Source organism: Pyxicephalus adspersus, chromosome 5 (genome assembly GCF_032062135.1).
Source record: "Pyxicephalus adspersus chromosome 5, UCB_Pads_2.0, whole genome shotgun sequence".
NCBI classification, from domain to species: Eukaryota; Metazoa; Chordata; class Amphibia; order Anura; family Pyxicephalidae; genus Pyxicephalus; species Pyxicephalus adspersus.
In genome coordinates this window covers 48,505,815-48,530,543 of record NC_092862.1, presented here as the reverse complement: position 1 = coordinate 48,530,543, position 24,729 = coordinate 48,505,815, and the positions used below count along the sequence as shown (strand labels likewise).

Below are 24,729 nucleotides of genomic sequence, written 5' to 3'. Positions count from 1 at the left end.
AACATTAATAAAAAACTTTGTGTGTGCGTGAAACAATTATATAGGATGATATGGAAATAAATGGCTTTTATATTTTCTTAAAAAATAAAATGAGAAAAGGCAAAGATGAACAAACAAAAACAGGTTAATTTCAGCATACCTGTATAACTTTCTTCATCGTCAGAGAGTGGAACTTCTTGCTTCAGAAGCTGTTCTAGGTCCTCTGAGTCAGCCACATCAATGGGTCGAGCACCGTGTTTGTTGGCCTGGAATGCATTGCCACCATGCCGGAGAAGTAATTTTACAATCTGCAATCATAAAAAAACGATATTAGGACCCTTCCTAGATATAAAAAAATATATGTAATGTATAAAACATACAAAATACTAAAAAAAAGTGTAAAATTTGTCATACAGCCTAGGTAGTATCTGATCACATTGTAAACAGTGTTTTTAGCAAGCATTTGCTACACATGAGGGGTGATTGCATAAAATCCACTCCAAACAGGCTTTACAAACATGAAATATTTGATATAACCTAATTATTTAGCATGACCTTATGAGGAGTAATACAATCTCCAAGTAAATGTCAAAACTAGAATATGTTTATTAGGGATAGATGTACGAGTACGGTAGCCAGAGTGCTGCATGGTCTTTTTTATTTCCAAAAACATCCTGACATATTTTCTTCCTGTAACCCCCTGTATGTTAATGCATTGTATAGCATTGTATGTTAACAACCTCTCTATTTACATAAAATAAATTATTCTAAGTTCCTAAGGTATATGTAACGAGGATTAACACTATGGGGTTGCCAAAGGGTTCTCTTTGTGCACATTTACTCAATGCAAACATCCAAAGTGCTCTTCTTTAGAAATACAGCAATCGTGATTATTTAAATAACTTCAAAATGTTCACCTGCTGGACTGAAAGCAATCTATTTTGAAGGATTGTGCATATTACATTTCATTGTGCTTGCACAGCAAACTTTGCAAAGTCATTGTGTTCTCATAATCTGTACCATGCTGAGCACACTGCACCAGAATATTTTAATGCAACCAAGTCTTCTACCAGCAGGAAGGAAATCTTTTATACTCAGATCTATGTATAACACAGTAGAGCAGTGAGCACCAACTTGGACCCAAAGACCAATAAATTTACCAGCTCCGGACTGCGTGTGCGCGGGGAGCCAGGTCTCAAAGGGAAAGAAACTTCCCCCATAGTGACTTCACAATGCCAGAACCCAACCACTCTCCCATGGCAGGTCTGAGTCAGAGAGCCAAATGAATAGTAAGACCACCATGCATGTCTATCTATAACATTTACCACAATAATAAATATGTATGCTTCAACACTACATGCCCTGTTTGGCATGTCTATTCTCAAAAGCTGTACAATCTCTTCTATACAGAGTTGCTCTAATGCAAAGGAAAGGAGTCCAACGGTAGAGAGAATATAAAGGGAGATGGGTCATGCTCCCTAATGGTGTAAATCTATGTAAATGGGTGCAAGAACCCTTTAGTGATTCCCACACTGATTTTATATTATAAACCATAATGCACATGCGTTTTTTCAGTGACTAATACTGTGCCATTTCTTGAATAAGTCGGCCACACCTCTAATGTACTCATATATTCTGTGAGATTTATCTGTAGTTCTCAGAGAAGGCATATAAAAAGGTCAGCAATTCCACTGAGCAGAAAAAAATCTTCATTTATGTGCTATTTTTTTTTTTAAAACTTATCTTTATTGACTTTTACTAATAAACAGAAATACAATAATAACAGAATACATGTAACAACTATGAGGAAAATGAACAGGTTTAAGATGAAGGAGCCAAAGTAACAAAACATGCAGATAAACAGAATAGGAAGAACCTCAAAACATGGGCTAAATACCAGGATGAAAAACGGGGATTATCATGCCATAATGATTATAGGCATACTAGTTCAAGCAAACTGTGAGATTTCCATAGAGTACAGAAAATACATAAAAGCGGGGTCCTATTCTTTATTTACTGTCAGCCAAGGAAGTTTTGGCAAATCCTATAATTAGCAATTAGTGATTCCATGGTGAAAATCAATAGTTTAAGATCATTGCACTGACTAGCTTAGCACAACACTCTGAAATTGGTGGATGCTGAATTTTTAAAATCACAGCACACATTGCTTTACGTTATACCGCAGCAGTATAGGTGTATAGGTAGGTGTGTTTGGGGTGCCAATAAGAATGAATTGCATCTCAGCGTACCAACACATGTCAACGCACTAGTGGGAACAGGGCCTATGTGTAAAGTATAGCATCCAAACATCTGTAACAACTGTAGATCTATTCTTTTGTCAGTGCTGTAATAAAACAAATATAATGATACTGTGAATACCATTGTTAGTAAAAAAAAAAAAAAAATAAAAAAATATTGAAATCAAGAGCTGCAACAAAAAAAATCCACACCTAAAAGCTGTGGAGTTAAGAAAGACTTACATCTCTGTGACCACTGTTGGCTGCATCATGAAGAGGAGTGTCATCATCCAATCCCTGTGTATTCACATCAGCCCCTGCTGCAATCAAAACTTTTGCAACTTCATAACACCCCACATTGCAGGCTTCATGCAGAGGTGTCCAACCTACAAAGCAAATTAGTGAAAGCTAAGCTGCATTTGGGCAATGCAGGACACAAATCTATTATGCTAAGCATTTTTTTAAATTAATACAAAGCTTTTCAGGCCCCAGATACTCCTATCTGTCCTTAATGTCATTGAAAATATGATTGTATTTTGTAGAGTAAAAAGTATCTCATGTGCAATAACACCTCTTTAACACCGGTTTTCTGTAGTAGTTGAACAGTAATACAGTTTCCATCCACAAATATGCTGCAGGAAAACCCAATTTGGTATTTTACCTGGCTGCAGCAAAGTGGAGGGTTTCATAGAGCAATAAAAGCGGTGTAAAACAAGGAACTGTTTTTGTAGTCTTTAAAAAACTAATTATTTTTTCATTATTACCTGCAAAATCTTTAACATTAACATTGGCACCAAGACGAATAAGCTCTTTCACTTGACTAAGGTCTCCTCGTATAGCCGCCATATGCAAAGGAGTTTCACCGCGTTCATTTCTCTTATTAACTTTGTCCTTCTGTCTTGTGGAAGATGTGGGGGTTTTCTTTTGAGTTGGTGTTGCCTGTGAAGGATGATTTGGAGTAGAGTCTGTGGATAAGAAAACATATGAACAGAACTCTTATATAAAGCAACTAACAGGTAAAAATAGAAAAAGCATTTTCTAAAGAAGCCGTTCTCTGCTGCTTATCTGCCAACTCTGCTGAGCTGGGCAGCATTCTGAGATCCAACTATAAAGTCTTTCTTTAAACAACAGGGGACAGCTACATCTTAGCTATTTTCAGTGGTTTAAGTTTTAAATCCCAACAAATCTCAAAATTAAATTAGGTGGATTTTAATAACAACTAAGTTGATAAGTGAATACAATCAATGTATAGAATATCTGTTTCATGGGCCATGGGAGCTTGTACACTAAATTACATCCATTCCCTCCTATCTTTGAATTCAGCCAGTGAAAGGGTAAATCAGATGTGAACCCATGTGGCAGTCAAAGTAAAGTAGATGCCAGGCTACATTTCCAACCATTCATTGCAGTGCAAACCACTGGAAGACAATTATTAAGAAAATAAATAACACAGATTTTCTCAAATTAGACTTGATAACCAAAGTTTCTGCAAAAGGTTTACTGTTTCTTGTGCTTGTGATCCTGGGCAGCCAAGCATAATAGTTCTAATTCAAATATATCAAGGATGATAAAACAGATTTTCACTCTAAATAGTCATAGCATTAGGAAATGGTCAGGGCCATGTTTTATTCTGTCACAGTGGTATTTTAGAACAACTGAGGGAGGAATTTATGACTCAAGCTGTAACCTTGTAATACATTTGTTACACATAACTTGTCACTGCTCCTCTCTAGCATTGATAAATGTTTCTCCATGTGCCACAGAAAGGTGGTGCTAGTGAGCAATCCATTAGAAGGAAACTCAAGACAAGAGAAGTCTTGGCTGCATGGACCAGTAATATTACATCAATAGGATTGCTTTATGAATTTACTTTGTTTGATTTTTGGTTTAGTTGGCTTTAATAAACAAACTGATTCCAGCAGAAGTTGATTAAGATGCTAAAGGGCCCCAGTCCTGGTCACACAGAGAGACGGATATATTTCTTCCCAGGGAGGAAAACAGACTCGGAACTTTTGGCTGCTACAAAACCCAGCAGATATAATTTTTCTTTAATGTTCCACTTTATACTCAACATAATTTTTTGCCAAAACTTAGCAGCAGGCAGACAGATCCTAAATGACCCCTAACTAAGCAGATACAGAAACTTTAGTTTAGCATTTGGATTTTCACACCACGACTCAATTAGGAAAATATGAGGCATGTAAAATCACTCGACTCGTGTTGCCTTTACTCTATCAGTAAAAAAGGGGTCACTCACAATATCATAAATATTTTTAAACTGAATGAGAGAATACGTTGATAACAGAAAAAAAACAAGTATAAAAAGCAAAGTCATTATAAAACATCTTTTAATTGAACTGTAAAAAGTTTTGAGTTCTACAGTCTTGTGGCGTACCAGAATCTAATTTTGACAAGTGGACTATTATGTGAAATCATATTGGCTGATGGTACTTTGACTGCAATTTAATCAATATCACAAAGTACCAATGGTGAAACTTTTTCTTACAGAATAGTAATAAAACAAAACAGCTGTTATAAACAACATTACACATGTCTTTCAGTACACATTCACTATATTCAGCTACAGACTAGATCCCAAAATATTTGCTTCTAGTAGTTAGCATTTGACCTTCTTTAGGTACTAAAATAGGAAAAATACCAAAATGACAATTTTTGTCACATAAATAAATCCACTGAAGCAACTACACGGGTATACATGTTGCAGTTTCATTACCCATAGATTTAAAAAGTTATATATTGTAATATTATTTTCAGCATACCTAAAAGTATTATTTAAAAATGAACTTTATAATTAACTTTACTCAATTATATTAATTAAATGGGCCTATACCAAACTGGCTCCCCAGGTAGTGAGATGACCAAATTTTTCTTTCTGTAAAGCTAGTTGTACACAAATTGACTTTTGTTTAATGTCAACTTGTTCCACATAACCTTAACTACACGCATTATTAAATGTAGGCATTCTCCAAAATCTGATAAATGTTTAAATAAATAAATGGTTCTAAAACCAGTCTGTTTTTTCAATTCTACACTCAACAACAATCACTTCTCATTGATTTAAATCATACATAAATTCAGAATTGATTAATGTCGAATTCATGAAATTCAATTCAGGAATTCATGAAATAGGAAAAATCATCTGTAATGGCCCAACTTCTGAAACACTGCCATAGCACTTTTATGAGAACAGGGGGTGGTGGAAGCAAGCTGACAAACACTGCCTGCAATAAACCTGCACACACTCCACAAATACTCCCAGCTGTCATACACACTACTGAAGGGCCACACGAGGTGACACATATAGAACAAAGTGGAAATGGGAGTGTGGTCTGCTTAACTTGTCATGTCTGCAGAAATACATGCATAACTCTACATGTAGCAGGCGAAATTATATCTGTTAAATAGTGTCTGCAAGCACTTCAAGACTAGAAAAAAAAAGAGCACAGGGATATCGCCAGGCAAAGAAGGGAGGGTTCTTTTTTTGGCACACACTTTTTCACTACCATTTCTGGATATTTAAAGTATATTTAAACTATTGAATGAAAGTGTAGTAAGTTGCAGATTGGTTCTAAAATGTGGTGGCTGCATATATTTCTGTTCGTGCTTTTCACGCCATCATTCTCAGCTGTAGACAATCTCCCCTCTATGTTACAGAATTGAGGAGAGAGGGGAAGTTGGGTTTGTAGTACAAATCAGGAGAGCAGACTGGGGTGAAAGCTTTGTTTTTAACTATAGTTAACGTACTGCAATTTAAGTGTAGTCACCTTAGCGCAGTGGGTTACTGGCAGGATCCCCAGCAGAGAATAAAAGGAAATAAAGCATGAGAAAAGAAACTGTCACCACAACATCAAACGACTGGTAAGCAGCAATAAATTTAACTTTTGGTTTTGGGGTTAGATACACTTTACAAACTGACTAAATGAACATCATTGTCTGTGTTTGAAGATTTCAAGAAGTTGCATTAAAATTCACTGGCCATGTGTACATTCACTCTCTATTAATGAGATCCAAAGTCCCAACACTTTCCCTCCCTTAGAACTGCTGATTAACAGACTCCCTTACTGAAAGTAAGAGCCATCATGTATCAGCTACTACCCCCCAAAGGTTTCTGAATTGTTATGACTGCAGGTGGAGATTATACAATTTCATCATATACACAGGTAACATTTTGGCAACAAGAGGTAGAATGGTAAACGGTCAGCTTTAGTAATAAATCAAATACCTGGACTGTTGTCTCTGGCAGTCATTTGCATGAGAAGTGCCATCTGTTTGCGCTCAGATAATGGGTAACCGAAGAGGATGTTAACCGGAGTAGACTTCTTGTTTCCAGACTCTTTCTTTACTTTCTTTTTTTCTGGCCCTTCTTTCTCTGTAATAGTAGAAAGTACAAAATGTAAAAAGAAACGCTCAGCTGTAATCTGTGCGGTTATATAAGCAGTCTATTTTAATTTATATATAAAATCAATAAACTTTCATGCATGTCTGTAGACAGCAGTGAGGCAAAACACTTGACAGCTGCAAAACAATGGAACTGAAGCAAGGCATATATATATTATATATATATATTATATATATATATTATATATATATATATATATATATATATATATATATATATATATATATATATACACACACACACACACACACACACACACACACACATACACATACACATACATGAATACACACACACACATACGCTGAGAAGTTCCTGGCTTTGCATCCTTCCAGATGAAATAGAAAAATGAGTGTAGGGACATATGACAGCCTATTATCTTAGGACGTAACAGTACAAATATCAGGTCTTTGCGATTCTTAAAACTGTTTTTTTTTTTTTTTTTTTTTTTTTTTAGTGAGAAGCTGTGATGGCAGAGGCATAAGCAAGTTTCACGTTGTTGGTGTTACAGGCCGCCATGAAGTTTTTGTTTCTCCAGGGAAAGTCAGCAAGGACATTCACACTGAGATGTCACAAACACTGGGGGAGAAGTGTCCTTCCTACAGCACTGTCAAAACCTGCATATCCCATTTCAAGACTGGGCATTTCACCATTGAAGATGAGCCCCGCAGTGGGCGCCCCCCAACCTCAACTGACCTGGCAACCTGCGATGCTGTCCATGAGATGATTACTGTGGACAGACAAATATCCAAAAAAAGAATAGCCCAGATACTTGACATCTCATGGGAGCCTGTTGGTTTGTTATTACCACTATCCTAGACATGCCAAGCTTTCAGCGAAGTGGGTGCCGAAATATTTGAACAGTGATCAGAAGAAGGAACGGGTTGAAGCATCCAAAGCCCTTTTGGCCCATTTTGAAGCTGCACAGGACTTTTTGGCTAGGTTAGTGACGGAGGATGGAACCTGGCTCCACATCTATGATTCTGAAACCAAGGAACAGTCAAAGCAATGGCACCACAGTGGGTCCCTGCGGCCGAAGAAGTTCCGAACCCAGAAATCGACCAAAAAAAGTCATGGCGTCAGTTTTCTGGGACAAAGACGGTGGACTACCTACCTCAGGGCTCTAGTATCACCGAACAGTATTATGCTAACCTCTTGGATCAACTGAAGGAGACAATTAAGATGAAACGCCATGTAAAGTTGACCAAAGGGATCCTTTTTTTTTGCAGGACAATGCACCTGCGCATACGTCCAAGGTTGTGGCTGCCAAATTCAACACCCTGGGTTACCAATTTGCCCACCATCCCCGCTACTCACCTAACCTGGCCCTTTCGGACTATTATCTGTTCCCGAATTTGAAGAAACACCCTAAGGGGCAACGTTTTAAAGACATTTCTGAAGTCAAGGATGCTGCTGAGAAGTGGTTTGCCGCCCAACGAAAGAACTTTTATTTGAATGGTCTAGAAAAGCTGCAACTATGCAGTACCATCAGTCTCAGGGGGGAATATGTTGAATAAATGTACTATTTCATAACTCTGGCTATCTTCTTTCTGGGCAAAGCCAGGAACTTCTCAGCAACCCCTCATATATAAAAACACATTTTTAAAAACAATACATGATCAAGATCAAGAAAAAGAAAAACGTATTGTCACAGTATGATTTGGATAGTTTCTTCCACAGTCAGACACACAAAGCTCTAATCTTAACGAATATGTAGCTTCAGACGATTTGTGTTGCTATGGAAACTTTTTTGTCTGCAGTCCTCTCCTTGGGTAATGGTCATCTAGTACATGTTTCATTTAAACTTCTTCCCTGTTGAGTTAGAATATAAAGCTGCAAAGTGTTGGCCAGCCCCCCCATAGCCATCAAAACAGTCAGCATTGCTGGTTGGAGAAACAATTTAAGATTTGAGTGAAATGATGTCTTCACATCCCTGTACATCATTTACACAAGTTTTGGGAGTGTTGTTGTTCATTTCAATCCACACAATATACAGCTTACCCGGCAATCAATGCACCATGACACAATAATAACCCGCACCGTGTTGTACAGCAATGAAAGAAAAAAAAAAAGGTTGGGTATGTGTTTTGATGGGTGAACCCTTAATAAAGACCCATAAGAAATAAATGAGTACAAAGTGGTTGGTGTATTAAGCAACATTTTCATACGTGAAAAAGAAAAATAAGAAAACTGAGCACTGCAATATACTCATCGTCATTTATTTAACAGAAATCAGTGGGGCAAACAATATGTGAAATTCCAACCAGAGAGGTGTCATAATATACTTGAATATTTTATCTGAGGGGAGGTAATCCTGCATCACAGGAAACAAAGAAACCCGTATGGTATGATGATCTCTATACAGACACACTAATGTACCAAGGTTAGCAGTATGGAGAATGACAACAAGCGTCCTTCAGGTCACAGAAGCTAGGGTTTACACCCCACAGAGACAAATAAGAAAGCATCTATTTTTTGGATACTGATAACTATTTACAGATAATTAAAGCTAAAGTGTGATCTTTCAGCCAAAGTAGCTGAATGGTATGTAAGAAAAGAAAAAACAGGTATCTGTTTTAATTTAATTTGCTTTAATCAAAAAAATTAGGGAACGCTTCACCTTCTAACCATTTGTTACCTTAAAGGCTCAACACTTAAGTCTCCAACTACAACATCCAAACAAGACATTCTCAGGTAAGGTTTCTGTGAAATCCTAAGGTTCAACCAGAGGTCGCCAGCGTTTCCTGTGGCAGACTGTCCGTGCATCTGATGGTAGCTTAATGTCTTATGCCACTTGCAAGGTCACAAGTATGACCTCAGTAATCATTCCTACTGTCCATCAATATGTAAAGCATTTTTCCCAAATAATTTTTTTTTGCAGGGTTTCCCGAGACTTGAACATTAATTTAGGGGTGCTTGCATGTGCAGCGTGAAATAGACAAGGAAACTGGAGGCAAAGAAAATAGAGTAAAAAACATCAATAGCAACAGTAAAAATCACAGAGGCTGCGGGTTGGATCTATAAGATGTGAGCACGAGGCAAGTCTTTAAGTTGAGAAATGCAGAACCCTTTCGAATGGTGGTTCTGATTTATTTATCTTATGAAAAGATCACTTAGCTGGTCTGGGTATATAAACCAAGGAGCCAATAAAGAAAATTATTGCTATTTTTTTTTCTGAGGAAGCAGGCTCAGTTCTGTGAAACGCGTAGAACGTTTAATGCCGATCCACATAAAACACACCAACTATGTAAATGTAACAATCAATTTGATGTTTTTATGTAATTTGAACTAAATTTTGAATAAATGTAAGTTTTATAATTTACCTATTTGTGTATATTAAACTTAGGTTAATGCCTCTAAAGTCCCAAAATAATTTATTTCTATCTACAAATTGACTATCCCATATTAGTATAAAAACGGGGAATTCTAATGTTTAGCAAAAGAAAACTGGGCAGGTTTGACACCATTAGGCAGCAAATAAATTCTGGCAGATTAAAATATTTTATTCTGTACTTGCATGTATATAACTAGGTTATTTTAAATTGTTCTAAAAATGTTTCTTGGATTACCCATTTAATAAATAAAAACTTAACTTTATACAGGTAACAAAATAGCTATTTAGTATCCACTTTGTCCACTTCAATCAATTTGCCAAACTCAAATCTCCTTCCTATACTGAACCCCACATTCTTGTGACCATTAGTACCCTGATTTTCTGTTTTTATCTCATAACCAGTCAGAGAAACCATTTATAGCAGTGCCTACATCAATTATATTGGAAGCTCTTCTGAGCAGGGTCCTCTCCCCCTACCTACTAAGAAAACAACCAGGTTACACGGATACTGGTTCTTTCCAATCATTTACCATAGTTCCCTACAAAAGCTCCATTTATTGGTTAGCTTCATCTCAGCGACAGTGGACAAAGTTGAATAGCATCTCCTTAGATGGGGCATACATCACAGAGGATGGTCACCATCACCGCAAAGGACATTCTTGTCATTTACATGACCACCACTGAAAGGGACTTCAGTATGATGATTTTAAGAAAAGAAGACAATTCCTAAAAGATTTACACTGAGAGAAATACTTTGACTGTCATTCTAACTTTGCTCTGAAAAACCTACTGGTTGTCATCATTCTCTCAACAAGAATGTCATTAACTAAAGTCAGAAGTACTGATAAGCAGACTTGTAAGGGACAACAGGCAAGGAGACCAAAAGGTCAACATCATAGACCGGTAACTACCAATAGGTCAACATTATAGACAGGTAATTGTTATGTGTCAATGACTGCTCCAACATGCAAGTCTCTCTATAACAGTTTACAATATTGCAATCATGGAATCTAAAAGAAAAAATACACCTAATTTAAAAAAAATGTTCTTATGGAATAATTATGCTTCTCCCCGCAATCACAAAAAAATTATCATTTAGAGTAGAAAAGGTAAAAAACAAAACATAACAAAACTACATTCAAAGACCATAAAAATTAAAAATATATTTTAAATTTAAAAAATTAATTAGATAAATAGAATAATTCTCCTTCTGGCCACTACATGAAATCAGCAGAAATCTCTCTAATGTGAAAATCTCTTAGACACATGTCACCAGAACAGATGCCCCCATCTGAAGGCTCCTCCACCCAATCTCCTTCAATGGTCCAGTGACAATCATACATGCTTGCATTTTCCATAATTTTTTGGAGTGATTCAGTTTCTCCAGTGGCGACACATACAGCAATATAAAAAAAATGCAAAGAAATATGCTAAAAAAACAACATTTTGGCTAGATATAATCTTTAGTGTAAACCATGCTATCTAATAGTACCTGTGGCATTGAAGTTGTTGCAAGCCCATTGATACCTTTCATATATCAAAGATCTCAAGTAATACCAAGAAATAGATGTGAAAACTCAAGACTTTAGAAGGAATAGGTGGATACAATGACATTATACTTACTCATTCCAATACCCTAAGGTGACAAACTGAAAAAGCGAATATTTGCCATTTGCCAGGAAGAGCAGCAGTGCATTTCCTGTCCCTACAGCCTAAAATCTTTATATCTGCAGTCTAAATCTAAAGCACTGAGCCTCCAGAGCTGCCCAAAGGACCCTAGAGCAAGGATCTCCCTTCTGATTCTTTTATTCTCCAAATCCGTGACCAACCAGTCATTCTATTACCAGGTATTAGTGGACAGCTCCGACATAAAGCAGCAAAGATCTGCCTTGCCAAGATGACTGCCTCTATAGAGAGATACAGTGCACAACAAGGCATGAAAAGTCAGCAATAGGAAAAGGAGCAGCTGCAGAGCAACGGTTTATTTTCTTTTGCACTCACATTTTTGACACAGCTTTCATAGTTCACTTGCTGGTCTAATTAAAAATTTGTTTTCAGTAGCTATATATGCCAATGCAGAACAGTTATTGTTTTTTTACTACTCATTTTACAGCAAGCACTGAGCTTTGATGAGTTTTCACTAGGTAGGATCACTAGATAGCTTCTTCTGCACCAGGACAGAATAAATGATATCGATCATATAGGGAATGGAGCCAACATCATTACACCAGTGATGCTTTCATTACAAGCCACTGTTAGTTGAAGCACTAGGCAGGGACATTGTGTGGGACCACAAGTCCAAATCACTCCTCTGTTCTCAGTAGCAGCCCGAATTGCTAATGTGTCAACACAAGGTCTTTTATCCCTTGCAGGAGCGAATAGGACTGACAAAAACTACAAAAAACACCCTCAATTATTACTGTAAAAACTCAGCTAGGATTTAAGCAGGCTTGTAATATAAAGGACCACAAGCAGAAAAAGATTACTGTAATTTTAACTGAAAATGATTATTTTAGAGTTGTTTTGCAAAACAAAATACCCTTAACAGCATTATAGTAAAACCAGTTTAAATAACCTCTCTTTCAGCAAACTTCACCATAGATAACAATGGCCAGAATCATTCTTAAACAGTTGTATAAGATGTGGCTAAAAAAAAAATAATTCATACCCGAAAAGCCATTTCATATCCAAATGGAAAAACGTGCCATGTAATAGATGTACAATTATTTTTACCTGCATAAGTGCTGTAAGAGGACGTTAATCGTTCGCCCCAGTTTTCACTTGTGTGTCCTGCTTCAGAATCTACAGGATTAAAGGCACAGGAAGGAAGGAAAGAAGGAAACAAGTAAAGTAGAGGAGTATGATAGCATAAGCATAAAAGAGAAGGCAATTGCTACCTTTTGTAGGAAACCTGCCCTCTGTGGAATTCCACTCTCAATATTTAGTGCAAAATAAATAAACCACAGCAAGAAGAAAAAAAAAAGTCCATTATCCAGGGATATGACTTCAGGCTGAATGGTTAATATGAGTCCGTGCACTTCCACACTGCTCTTTGCACTAGTTTAATGAGTTAGCCTGTGTGCTTGTGTTATGTGAAGTGGTCGCAGTCTGTCTAAAGAATCATTTTTCTGTGTACTAGGGAAAACGCTTTACAGATAATAAAGAGGGAGTCCACACAAGGACAATATTTCAGATTTCGGTTAAAACCACCTGATGCTTTCTTGTCAGAAAGTGGACAGTCCATCAGGTAAATTTCTGTGCTGTGGTAAATTTGAGGGGGTCCAGCTCTCCATTTTTGGTTGTATTTGAAATTATGGAAAAGGCAAAAGGAAGTTTTAGAATATATAAAGATGGTCTAGGTTAGTGGTTGCCAACCACTGGTCCGTGGCTCTGGCTGGTGGGACCCCCAGCAGGGTCAGAAGGATCCCGCTTTGGGGGCGCACTGGTCAGAGCCGCGGACCATGTCCCCCGTACAGGTCTCAGGCTCAGGGCAAGTGGGCGGGTAGTGTCTCTGGACGGTTCAGGCATCATGACGTCACTCTGGGGGAAGTGTCTTTTCAAGTGTTGGAAAATAGTGGTTTGTGAAAACCGAAAGGTTGGCAACCACTGCTCTGGGTCCCCTACAACAATCACAGTTAGTAAATATTAAACACATGTAAGGATTCAGTGAAAGAATAAGTCCCACCTACAATTACCGTATTACAATTAGATAGACTGATCCTCTTTTTACAGTGAAACATTCTATATATTTAAACTACAGATGGTCATAGATTGGCATGTATAGTAAACAAAGGATAGACTTAACATATTTTCTAATGATATTCATGATATTATTTACTCTACATTAAAACATTAAATCCCATTTAAGTTTTCACGAAGTATGATATTGTAATTAAAGAATAAGTAAAAGTGTCTAATGTTGAACAGTTCTGACTTAATGTTTTTAGGTGACAGCTAGTAAAAGAAAGAGCATAGACCCAACAAAGTGCAAGGGTACGCAGCGTGTCTTTGATTGTAAACTTTTTCTAATGTTGGATTATTTAATAATTAAGTACATACATACAACTCAATACAATTAGACAAGCCTTTGAAACCACTTGATAGCCTGTGCATACTCCTTTGAAGTATGGATGCCCAGGAAAACCCGCTGCTTCCTGAGTAACAATGAAATGACGCAATATATCATGCATAGAGAGGAGGAAGCACATACAAGGACTGGTGTCTGAGTGATGTTCAGCAACATCTATACCTAGTTATAATCAGCAATACATTCTTTATGCACTCCAAATAAAACAAGACAAAAGGAAAGAACAAATATAGCGTAGGAGGAAGGTCAATAGCAATTTTTCAACTTTGTCAAACTCTGCACACTTGCAGTAATAAAATTTACATGCTTGAAGCCTATGTTATGGCTTTATTTGCTTAGAACCAAACTGTTCCTTTCCTTTTAAATCTCTCCCTTAAAATAATTGGCTTTGAACTAGGTATATGCATTTACATGCATTCTATTTACCCTGAAAGGAGTTCAATAGTCATTTCTGGGTGTCTCTGTGATATAAGCCATGGAAATAACAGTCTTTATGTTGGTCTATGATAGAACTTCATGATGTTAAGATTATTATACCTGCAACAATTATGTACATGCGATACTAATATAGTCTGTCATCCATTTTCCCAGATCACGGTCTCTTCAGAGTAAACTCTCCTCATATGCTATTTTTATACACTCCTCTCCCTATAGTGACCACAGCGCATATGACAGTAGTCATTTCAGGCTCAGCAGCTAAGTAAAACAAGCGTTTCAAGAGGATATGAAGATTCTGTTGGTGGCCACACCTGCAAGATACTAGAAATGAACACAGCCCTTTATAGTCAACCGACCGTTTATTTTAGTAAAAGCACAGATGTCACTTGTTTAGGCCATTTAACTACAGCATTAAACAATATAAGCAACAACACAACAAATGTAACATCTGCTACAAAGTATTGTCTACATTCATGAAAATAACTTTGTGCAGCAACCAAAGGTCCTGATTGGTTCAGAGTTTTGAGATGTATAAGAGTTTACATTTTTGCTTATCTTCTACAAAAAAGGCAATGCAATTATTATAAATCAACCAATACCTGAACAAAAAAAGTACATTAAAAAAAACAACACCTAGCAAGTCACAGTTTAGCGACATGCTAGATCTAGAGCCAGTTCACTTAAAATTGTGTTGGAATTAGCACGGAATCATTGAACATACTCCATGGGATACCAGAATATTGAGGAGCCATCCTCAGGTGGTGAGGTCATCAGGTCACCCTAGTCTTACAGGAAAATACTGCACATGTACATGTGCAGGTGATGGTAAATTCTGCAGCATTAAGGAGTCAATCACTGCTGAGAAAATAGGAGGAAGAGTGTGTCAAGGTGACCATACTGAAGACTGATAGAAAATATTAATGATGACAATAATGCTGGGGGGGTGAAGGTTGGCATGTTGGGGATATATGTAACTACTGGTGAAATCTAGCAGAATCATCTTCACTTGTTACTTATTTTTAATTCCTATATACTAGAAGAACGGTGCAAGAAAAGTAATACAAAATCACATTTACTGAAACAATTTCAGGAAGAAGTGGATTTTGACTAGTTACTATGTGTACTTTTTTTTGTTATGTGCATATTTTTTTTTTAATTACCCTTTATGGTCATTATCAGCATTTATATTATATCACAAACTAAAAAAGGCTGTTAATGGATCTACAGTAAAAGTTTGCTACAAATAAACATGATCACAGGAAGACAATCTTCTCATATTCAGCTGCATAGTTAACTATAACCACCAAAGGGCTAAATGATATAAGAGATGTATTGTCTTACCTGTGTCAGAGTCTCGGTCTTCTTCTCTGGGTGGGCTGATTGTGAAGGGTAGTTTTCTTTTCATGGATGATTTTTCTTTCATTTCTTTTCCAACTTCATTCCTCTCTAGCTTAGGTGTTCTCGTGTAGGATGTGATTTTCTCTTTATTCTAAATAGAAAGGAAACATCATTTTGACACCAGACCTGTAATGGTTTATATGAGAACAGGATAAAAAGTAACATGCACATTGTTTTCCCATTGGGTACTCAAAAAGCAAGATATGCCTTTAACTGTATTTAGAAAGCAGACAAAACATTCTCTTTTGCATCAAAAACTGGTGTGTGTGTCCAGCCTGCAAATGCCTGAAATCGTCTTGTAAAAAAAAAAATAAAAATAAAAAAAATAAACAGTTGCTGCAGGCGTTTATAGGCATTTTTAAAGTCATACATATATGTACCAGCTTTTGCAAATTTCTGCACAGGTGTTTGCAAAACGCAAGTATTTCTTTGCCTGAAGACAATCCTGGATGCCTAGCTGTGCAGAGTAGGCATCTAGAAAGAGTTACTGGTATGATTTTTAGAAGCAGGGCTGAACATGCTTCTTAGACCTATAAATGACCAGTGAACCAGTGAATAATTTACAGTAGGAATCAATGGTGCAATCTAGCTAAACAAATGAAATCCAGACTTAGGTAAAAATAGAGAGATATGCCTTGATTCGATGTGTCACAAACAAAACATTTTATGGATATGGTTTTAAGACTAAAAAATAGTGTTGGTTTATTAATTCTTTTCAGTCTATTTAACATTTTCAAAAGTTTTCTTTTTTTTTTAAACCGTTTTACAGTTTTCCATTAACACCTGCTGAAAAAAATCACAGCAATTGATCTCTGTAAACGGGTAAGCAGACATATCACCAAAATGTTTACGTTAAAAAAAAAAAGGTAGATAACCATTTCAACTAAAGCAAAAAAATAGGTTCATTGTCTTCTAAATTCTTTTTTTCTCCATCTGTCTTTTCTTGTCTGCGTAAGGTAAAGGAAAGTGGTGTTTTTTATTTTACGGATAGTTCCACTTTAAGATATTTTTACACATAATTATTGAAAAACTTGTAAACTAAAAGTTTAATGACAGATGCATTTAACCTCTTCTGAACGGTTCAAGCATAAAGATGTGTGGACATGGAAAACGTATCTAAAGCAAAAAAAAATGCCTGTTGACACAGTCCCTAAAATATTCATAATAATAATGGCTTAATAGCCAGTTGAAATATACAAATATGTGAGCTGTTTTACCTGACAGAATTTCTCTTTCCAACCATATGGACCTAAAATGTACAAAACCCTACTAGATTACAGCTAGGTTGGTATACTAACTTTTCTCTGATACAGTTGGGAAATAAAGCAGGCCGCTGTGAAGGAACAATGTAGGAGCAGCTCTTGCCTTCACCTGTCAACATATTTTAAGCACATGTACTTGTGGCAAACCTTGAATTCTAGTGCTAACCCTACATTTCCCAGGTTGAGTGTTACTGCCTGGAAAGAGACCAATACCAAAATCACACTGAGGTGTGCATACCGAATGCATTTAAAAAAAATAAACTATTTGTGAAGAATTCCTAAATGTATAACCCAAAGATTTCATATCCCCTGGATTTCAGTTTAATGACTACACAGCTCAATAATAATAAAAAAAAAATTTCACTTGCCAGGGATTTTTTAATGTATTTATTGTATTTCAGGTCTGCTGAATCCAGAAATTACATCAGTTTCATTGAATTGTCTAGGTTTGGTTCTTGTGATACAGGAATCGAAATAAAAAACATTACAGCATTCGTGAAACAAGCATATCTTGCATATTTTGGTATTAAACTGGGGGGCCAAGATAAGTATTGGGCTCCCCATATGGTATGCAAAGTCGAGTGTCTACGTCAGTGGAAAAATGGAAAACTGAAAAGTTTGAAATTTGGTGTACCTATGGTATGGCAAGAGCCCAAAAATCATCATAATGATTATTTTTGTGCTGTAGGAGTACCCCGATTTGGAATCAGCAAAACGACCTGTGGCACATGGTGCTGATGTTCCCATACCAGTGTTCAGTACACTATCTGATATTCCTGTATCCGACATGGAGGATTTACAGGGTTTGGAGTGTAATCCAGGAGTTAGCACTGGAAGTGAAGGAAACCAGCAGTTCTCCAAGAAGAGCTCAATGATTTAATACGCGACCTAAGTGTGTCAAAACAAGCTTCTGATCTTTTAGCATCCAGGCTAGAAGAAAATAACTGTCCGAGACCAGAAGTTAAAATAACGGTTTATAGGACAAGATAGGTGACACGCCTACCATATTTCAGTGAAGATGGAGACTTTGTGTACTGTTGTAACATCCCTGGACTACTGACCCATATGGGAGTACCAGAATACTGAGCAGAAGACTGGCAGCTTTTCATAGACCGTTCCACTCGAAGTTTGAAATCTGTATTACTGCATAATGGCAACTGCTATGCATCAATTCCAATTGGTCACTCAACAAAACCTAATGAATATTATGAAAATATCAAAATGATCTTACAAAAGCTTTGCTATCATGAACACCAATGGTCCAAATGTGTTGATTTAAAAATAGTGAACTTGCTACTTGGACAGCAAAGTGGATACACAAAGAACCCATGTTTCATCTGCTTGTGGGATAGTAGAGCAAAGCAGGATCACTGGGGAAAATAAGTGACATGGTCTCCAAGGGAAAACATGAAAAAGGTGCAGCCAACATAATTTCCGATGGCAAACCCCAAACATTTTTTCAAAAATATTATTAGCAAAAAGATCAGATCTGAGCATGTAGGCCCCTTAAAGGATGTCACTGAGTTGGTAACAGGATAAAGACAAGGCAGATTTACTAAACACTTTTTTTTTAGCTCTGTGTACACAAAGGAAAATGGCAGAGCTCCAAATTCATAATAGCAATGTCACTGCCTTAAATGAGTCACAATAGCTCACAATTGATAGGATTGAGAAACAGCTGGGAAAAATTGGTTGACAAAGCACCAGGACCTGATGGATTGCATCCATGTGTCCTCAAAGAGCTGAGCTCGGTTATTTCAAAGCCATTACTTCTAATTTATAGAGACTCTTTTAGTCACTGGCAAGGTACCGATGGATGGGGGTAAGGCCAACGTGGTTCCGATCTTCAAAAAGGGAGCAAAGTCATTACCAGGCAACTACAGACCCGTTTAATGTTTATAAGTTGGAAAGGTCTTAGCGAGTTTGATAAAGAACCACATAAAGGAGTTTCAGCTAGAAAATAATATTATAAGTGATAAGTCAGCATGGCTTTAAGAAAGACAGAAGTTGTCAAACAAATTTACTCTCTTTTTATGAGGAAGTAAGTACACAGGTAGACAGTGGAGTAGCACTTGATATAGTGTACTTGGACTTTGCTAAAGCATTTGACACTGTACCCCACAGACGGATAATATGCAAGTTAGGGTCAATAGAGAACTAGCCTAAAGATCGCATCCAGTGAGTTGAAATTAATGATTCATACTCTGAATGGTCTAAGGTTATAATTGGTGTACCCCAGGGTTAAGTGTTGGGACCTTTACTACTGTTAACATCTTTAAAAATGATACAGAGTTTGGGATTAAAAGTACCATTTCTGTGTTTGCAAATGACACCAAACTATTTAATGGAATTATGTCTATACAGGACGTCTAAAATCTACAAGCAGACATGGATGTACTGTTTTGATTGGACAGCCAAGTGGCAAATGACATTTAATATAGATAAATGTAAAATTATGCAGTTGGGGGCTAACAACATGCATGCTTCACACTGTCTAGGGGTAATACATTTGAGGGAGTCAGAAATGGAAAAGGATCTGGGGGTTATGGCAGATCATAGACTTAAAACAGCATGCAATGCCAAGCTGCAATATCTAAAGCTAGCAAAGTACTTTCTTGTATTAAAAGAGGAATAGACTGCAGAGATGGAGACATTATCCTGCCCCTGTACAAAGCATTGGTCAGACCACATCTGGAGTACGCCCGCTGTCTCCCGCTCGGTGAGTATTTTTTTTTTCTTCTTCTTCTTTTTCTACTAGGCCTTATTTTCGGGGTAGGTCTTATATTAGGGCAGGTTGGGGGAAAAGTGCTAGGTCTTATTTTCGGGGAAACACGGTAAAACAGCAGCTCTTTGATTAAGTAATTGACCCTGCTGCACCTAATTCTGGCCCTCGCTCCTCTTCTCACAAATCCAAAGATATTCCCAACAACAACTTGGAGAGCCCAACAGCATTATGATCATAAACTGCTTATGAATAAGACTAAAATATTTTGGGCTTGTGACTTTGTATTCGAAACCTGGAACCCTAGCATCTGTCACTGGGATTGTGCTATGTGTAAGCTGCCTCTATAGAGGGTAAATATGCTTGAGAAATGAAATTGAGACTAATAGGCACCTAGAATCCCAGCAGGACTTAAAATTATTCTTTTTGGATTTTTCTACCAGTCTGTGTTGTCACCGGGTTTTGTAATCCTCTGTACAGTTGCATTTATACGGTATTACTAGTTTAATTGAAAATTAGATTTCTTTGTTTTTGTATGTAATATATAACTACAACTAATCCTCTGGGGCTTCTTCATATCTTTGCAAAGTTCTGTTTTACTTCTGTACTAAACTTCCATCCTCTCGCTTCACTGCTGAACACTTTAAATGGTTTTCATCTAAGTTCAGGATCTTTGTTCACCCTGGTTGGCCTGGCCAGAATGGTAACTCCTGAAGACGCATCTTTTTACATCCTGCCCCTAATTTGACTTAACTTATTTAGTTTGGATTTAAGGGTATGTAGATGGCATCTACAATAATATTAATTTCCAGGGCCCTAACCCCCTCAGTAAGGATAAACAATTGGAAAACCGATTGTTGTACTAGGATTACAGGATAAATGTGTTGTAAATGAAGATTTGAAGATTGAAGTAACCATTACCTTAGTAATGGCATAAGTTTACAAATGTATATTGTGTTAGGCTACAACAGGATTAACATTGAAATGAAAAACCTGCCCAGCTAAATGAATCAGAACAATAAAAGCCTATGTGTAAGAGTCAACAGCAAGTTCTGCAAGAATCCAACCAGCTGTTTTCCATGCATTCCTGCAAGCACAGAAAGACATCCGGAACATCTAGAACCAGCTGCTTAAGACATGGAAAAAAGGGATTTATTTTGCAAAAACAACCTATTTAAGGGAAAAGCACATGAAAACATCTGGTGGTGCCTGGAATCAGTTTGTCTTTTTCACCTACCTTTCTCCCCGTTTGTTTTTCTACCATGATGTTGCAGTCGCTGTCAGAATTCTCGCTTGGAGTTACTTTTGTGGATAATGTTTTGGGCATCTTATTTGGAATTCAGTTCCCAGACCAAGTCAGTCTGATCATTATGTGCCTACAAAAAAAGAAAATTATTAGCATAGAAAAGTCACAAAATGATTATGATACAGCCACTATCTTCTAACTACACATTCATTGAAATGCTATTTAGCTAAATCAATTTGAAATTAGTGCAATAACAAAGTATTTTATGACACTAGCATGCATGAGAATGGGAAGTTAAGGCAAATACTATCTCTCTGAAATAAGACTGCTAGGTGTATGAACAAAGTGCTTTAAATTTATAGGTGCGAGAAGTAGGTGGATTACTGAAGAACTAAAGAAGATTGGCATTTTTTCATCTAGTATGCAAGTCATTCTACAGCTAGCCTGTAACATTACTAGGGATACACAGACCAAAGTCTGTACATTGTATATAATGCTGGATGGATAGAACAGTGGGAATGTTAGTTCATACCTTCTCATGCTCTGTTGCATGAAGATTTCCCAAAAAGTTGGAAAAGTCCTATTATTAAGTGCAAAATTAAAAGAACCTGTTAATGAACAATAGGTATCCCAAAACACTTAGGAAGAGATTGGAAGTCTAAAAGTACATATAAATAAAAGTTTAAAATCATTTAAACTTTAATATTTTCCTAAATATATTTACTTGGATTGTTGAAAGCTCTGTCAATGTCTAAATATTAACCATTCTATTTTCAAGGTACGATCTGTTTCTTAACCACTCGAGGACCCCGTTTTCCTATTATCTTTTAGTTTCCACAAAACCCTGGTTGAAATTTGTACTTATTGTGTGGGTGCCCAACAGTGAAGCAAGATTGAGCAATATTAAACATTTTTCAAATAAACACCACTAGGTATATAAACATCCCATGTATGTGGGTTTTTCTACTTAGAATGCTATGATGATTTTTTTCTTTAGGTATCTGGGGTTTTGCCAATTAAGTAAAACTGAGAACTCACTCAATTTTCACAATTATTCATTTTTTCCCTACTTACAGTCATTGATTCCAAGCATTAATCAAATAATTGCAGTAAGAGTTGAAGGCCAGCCATGAAAGTCTAGCAAGCTGTTAATTTCTTCTATAGGTGGCATATAAAATAAAGCGCAACTTTGTACATAAAATACATTGCATGTGGTTGAAATGTAACTTTTTATTTAAATCTAAAGCTACGTACACACGTCAGATTTTTATCGCCCGATAATCGGCATCGGCCAATTATCGGGCGAAAATCTGCCGTGTGTACAGTCGGTGTCGTCCATCGTCCGGAGGACCGTCCTGCCGGATCCACGGATGATGGACGACAACCGATCCTAATGAAAGGGAAGGGGAGAGCGGGCAGCAGGGTGCCGCTTTGTCGCTCTCCCCCTCCCCTCTCCATAGAGCATGAACAGTGCTGTATGTACAGCACCGTTCATGCATCGTGCACTCCCTTGTCGTTGGAAAGGATCGTGAAAGATCCTTTCCAACGACAAAAATTGCAAGTGTGTACGCAGCTTAAGTGCATCACACATCCAAGACAACACACAGTCCACTATAATCTTACATTTTACATTGTCTAGTAAATATGACCAGAAGACTCCCAGGGGAGCACTCATTTTACATTAATCTCAGGAAAAATGCAACAGCTGTCAACCAAATTTTTAGCAGAAGCAAAACCTGAGGGCATCAATAAACTTATGACTTTTTTTTCCTTTTTTTTTTAGTTCTGCTAATTTCATGGTCAAAGAGAAGCAGAATTGTAAAATAACTTTCCCTAATACAAGAGGGCACTGGTAACAATGTGACAACAATAAACCTTCACCCTGCAATCTAAGGAATGTATATTTAAAAGAAAGCTTTTTTTGCAGGTTGGTTATCTTGGCACCTCAAACTCGTTTCTGCAATTGCCTAAATCTAGACAAAATCATGACCACTCACAGAAACAAAACCAGGGATCCCACAGGGGGGAATTAAATATCCAGGTGATAGTTTAACCTGCAGACACTGGCTTGTGTATAGGATTTAGCATACTACGGTATTACCATAGTTTAAACAAATGTTTGCATTTGCAAAACATTTTAAATCAGCAATAGCAGTGCATAAAAACACTCTCAAATAGATGTAGACGCCTGAAAAAGTTTCCTCAGGTCACTATGAGGCACAAATACTGACTTTTCATCACAAGGTCAATGGCTGACTTTCTGCCAACACATCACTAATGGTTTAAAGCTTGTTTGATAAACAGCTATGTGGGGGGCAATAAATATGAAGAAAATAGATTTGGGGGCTCAAGGAGACAATGTCAGGCATGTCTGGCACTAGCTTCTCAACAATGTTTTTTATTTAGAAATTCTTACAGATATTTTTTTTAATTTCTTTACTCCAAACTAGAAGGCTATTTAAGTATTTAGGCAGAACTTGAGACAAGAAACTAAACCACATATTGAATTGTTCAACATGCTAGAGATATTAAAATTCTGTTTAGCAAATTTTGTGAACCCGTCCTGACGCTATCACAAAGCACTAAATATATTCCAAAAATGTGCAATAAAAGTGCTTATTTCAATGCGTCATAAAAGACTAAACATGGTATACGTATTCCACTGTGCTAGACTGAATTTGGCCAAGAAAATGTTTGAGGTCATTGTGCATTTAACATAAATTCTCTATAATCAACAGCTTCTGTGAATAGATACTGGCATCCTGCTGGCTATCTTTCTCATTCCAAACAGGAAAAATCACAGAAAAGAGCTGCTAAAATGAAAACTAAAATGTAGTATCTAGGAAAGCATATGCACATATTTACTGCAGTCTAGCCTTACTTTATACCCTGGTGGCAAGAAGGCACCTGGAGTTCTCACACAGTGCACACATATGAAGAGCTTTCAAGTAACTGAAACTTTAAATATAGAACTGCACATTCCAAAAGTATGATGTGAAAGCATGCATATAAAGCTACGCTGAAAAACTGCCAATAGCTGTGGTTACAAGCAGTAAACTGTAGAAATAATTAATTTTGCATGAGAAATGATGGCAAGATTTTTCTAAAGAGAATGTCTCTCAAAATGATCTACCTTGTTGTAATACAAACATTTTTTGCAACGTTGCCCCTGCAAATCGGTATAACTGGCCACTATGCAGCTTTGATTGGATCCAATTTTTAAATTTGTGGTCCAGAAAATGTAGAGTGGTGCAGGCCATTGAAAGTGTCATCCTTACAAAACTGAATGGATGTGTGTAAGAACCCGATGAGCCCACTGACCTTGTCAAAAATTATTGCTTGAAACCCTGCCCTGCACTAGACCTCTCTAAAAAATCAGAAAAGCCCAAATCTCAAACTGGAGTATGTGTCTATACATTGTGCTACAGTTTTTTTTCCTGAAATTTGCCAGAAAAAAAAAAAAGTTTAATTGTTTATTTTGTCTAGTCTATTTTCAGAGGAGACATATTGCAGGATAGAGGGCAGATTTTGCCTTTCACCTATTCCTTGGTTAGATTTTTGTTAATAGATTTAGGTTTAGCAATGGGAGGTAGCAATCATTTTGCT

The 24,729-nt window shown here is 36.9% G+C and overlaps 1 protein-coding gene across 6 annotated transcripts in view; it reads right to left on the bottom strand.

Annotated features, from left to right (window-relative positions):
- The window catches only part of ANKRD12 (ankyrin repeat domain 12), a 63,746-nt gene that overhangs the window by 15,483 nt on the left and 23,534 nt on the right, over window positions 1–24,729 (bottom strand). For 4 of the 6 annotated variants that reach the window (XM_072411433.1, XM_072411435.1, XM_072411432.1 and 1 more), the window contains exons 2-8: window positions 21,115–21,253; window positions 15,837–15,984; window positions 12,704–12,772; window positions 6,460–6,606; window positions 2,981–3,181; window positions 2,460–2,602; window positions 140–287 (exon numbers count right to left, since the gene is read on the bottom strand). In XM_072411433.1, the coding sequence (XP_072267534.1) occupies window positions 140–287; window positions 2,460–2,602; window positions 2,981–3,181; window positions 6,460–6,606; window positions 12,704–12,772; window positions 15,837–15,984; window positions 21,115–21,204 (946 nt within the window). In that variant the 5' untranslated portion in view covers window positions 21,205–21,253. The remainder of the gene's footprint in view (window positions 1–139; window positions 288–2,459; window positions 2,603–2,980; window positions 3,182–6,459; window positions 6,607–12,703; window positions 12,773–15,836; window positions 15,985–21,114; window positions 21,254–24,729) is intronic. The other 2 variants (XM_072411436.1, XM_072411438.1) reach the window with 1 other exon arrangement.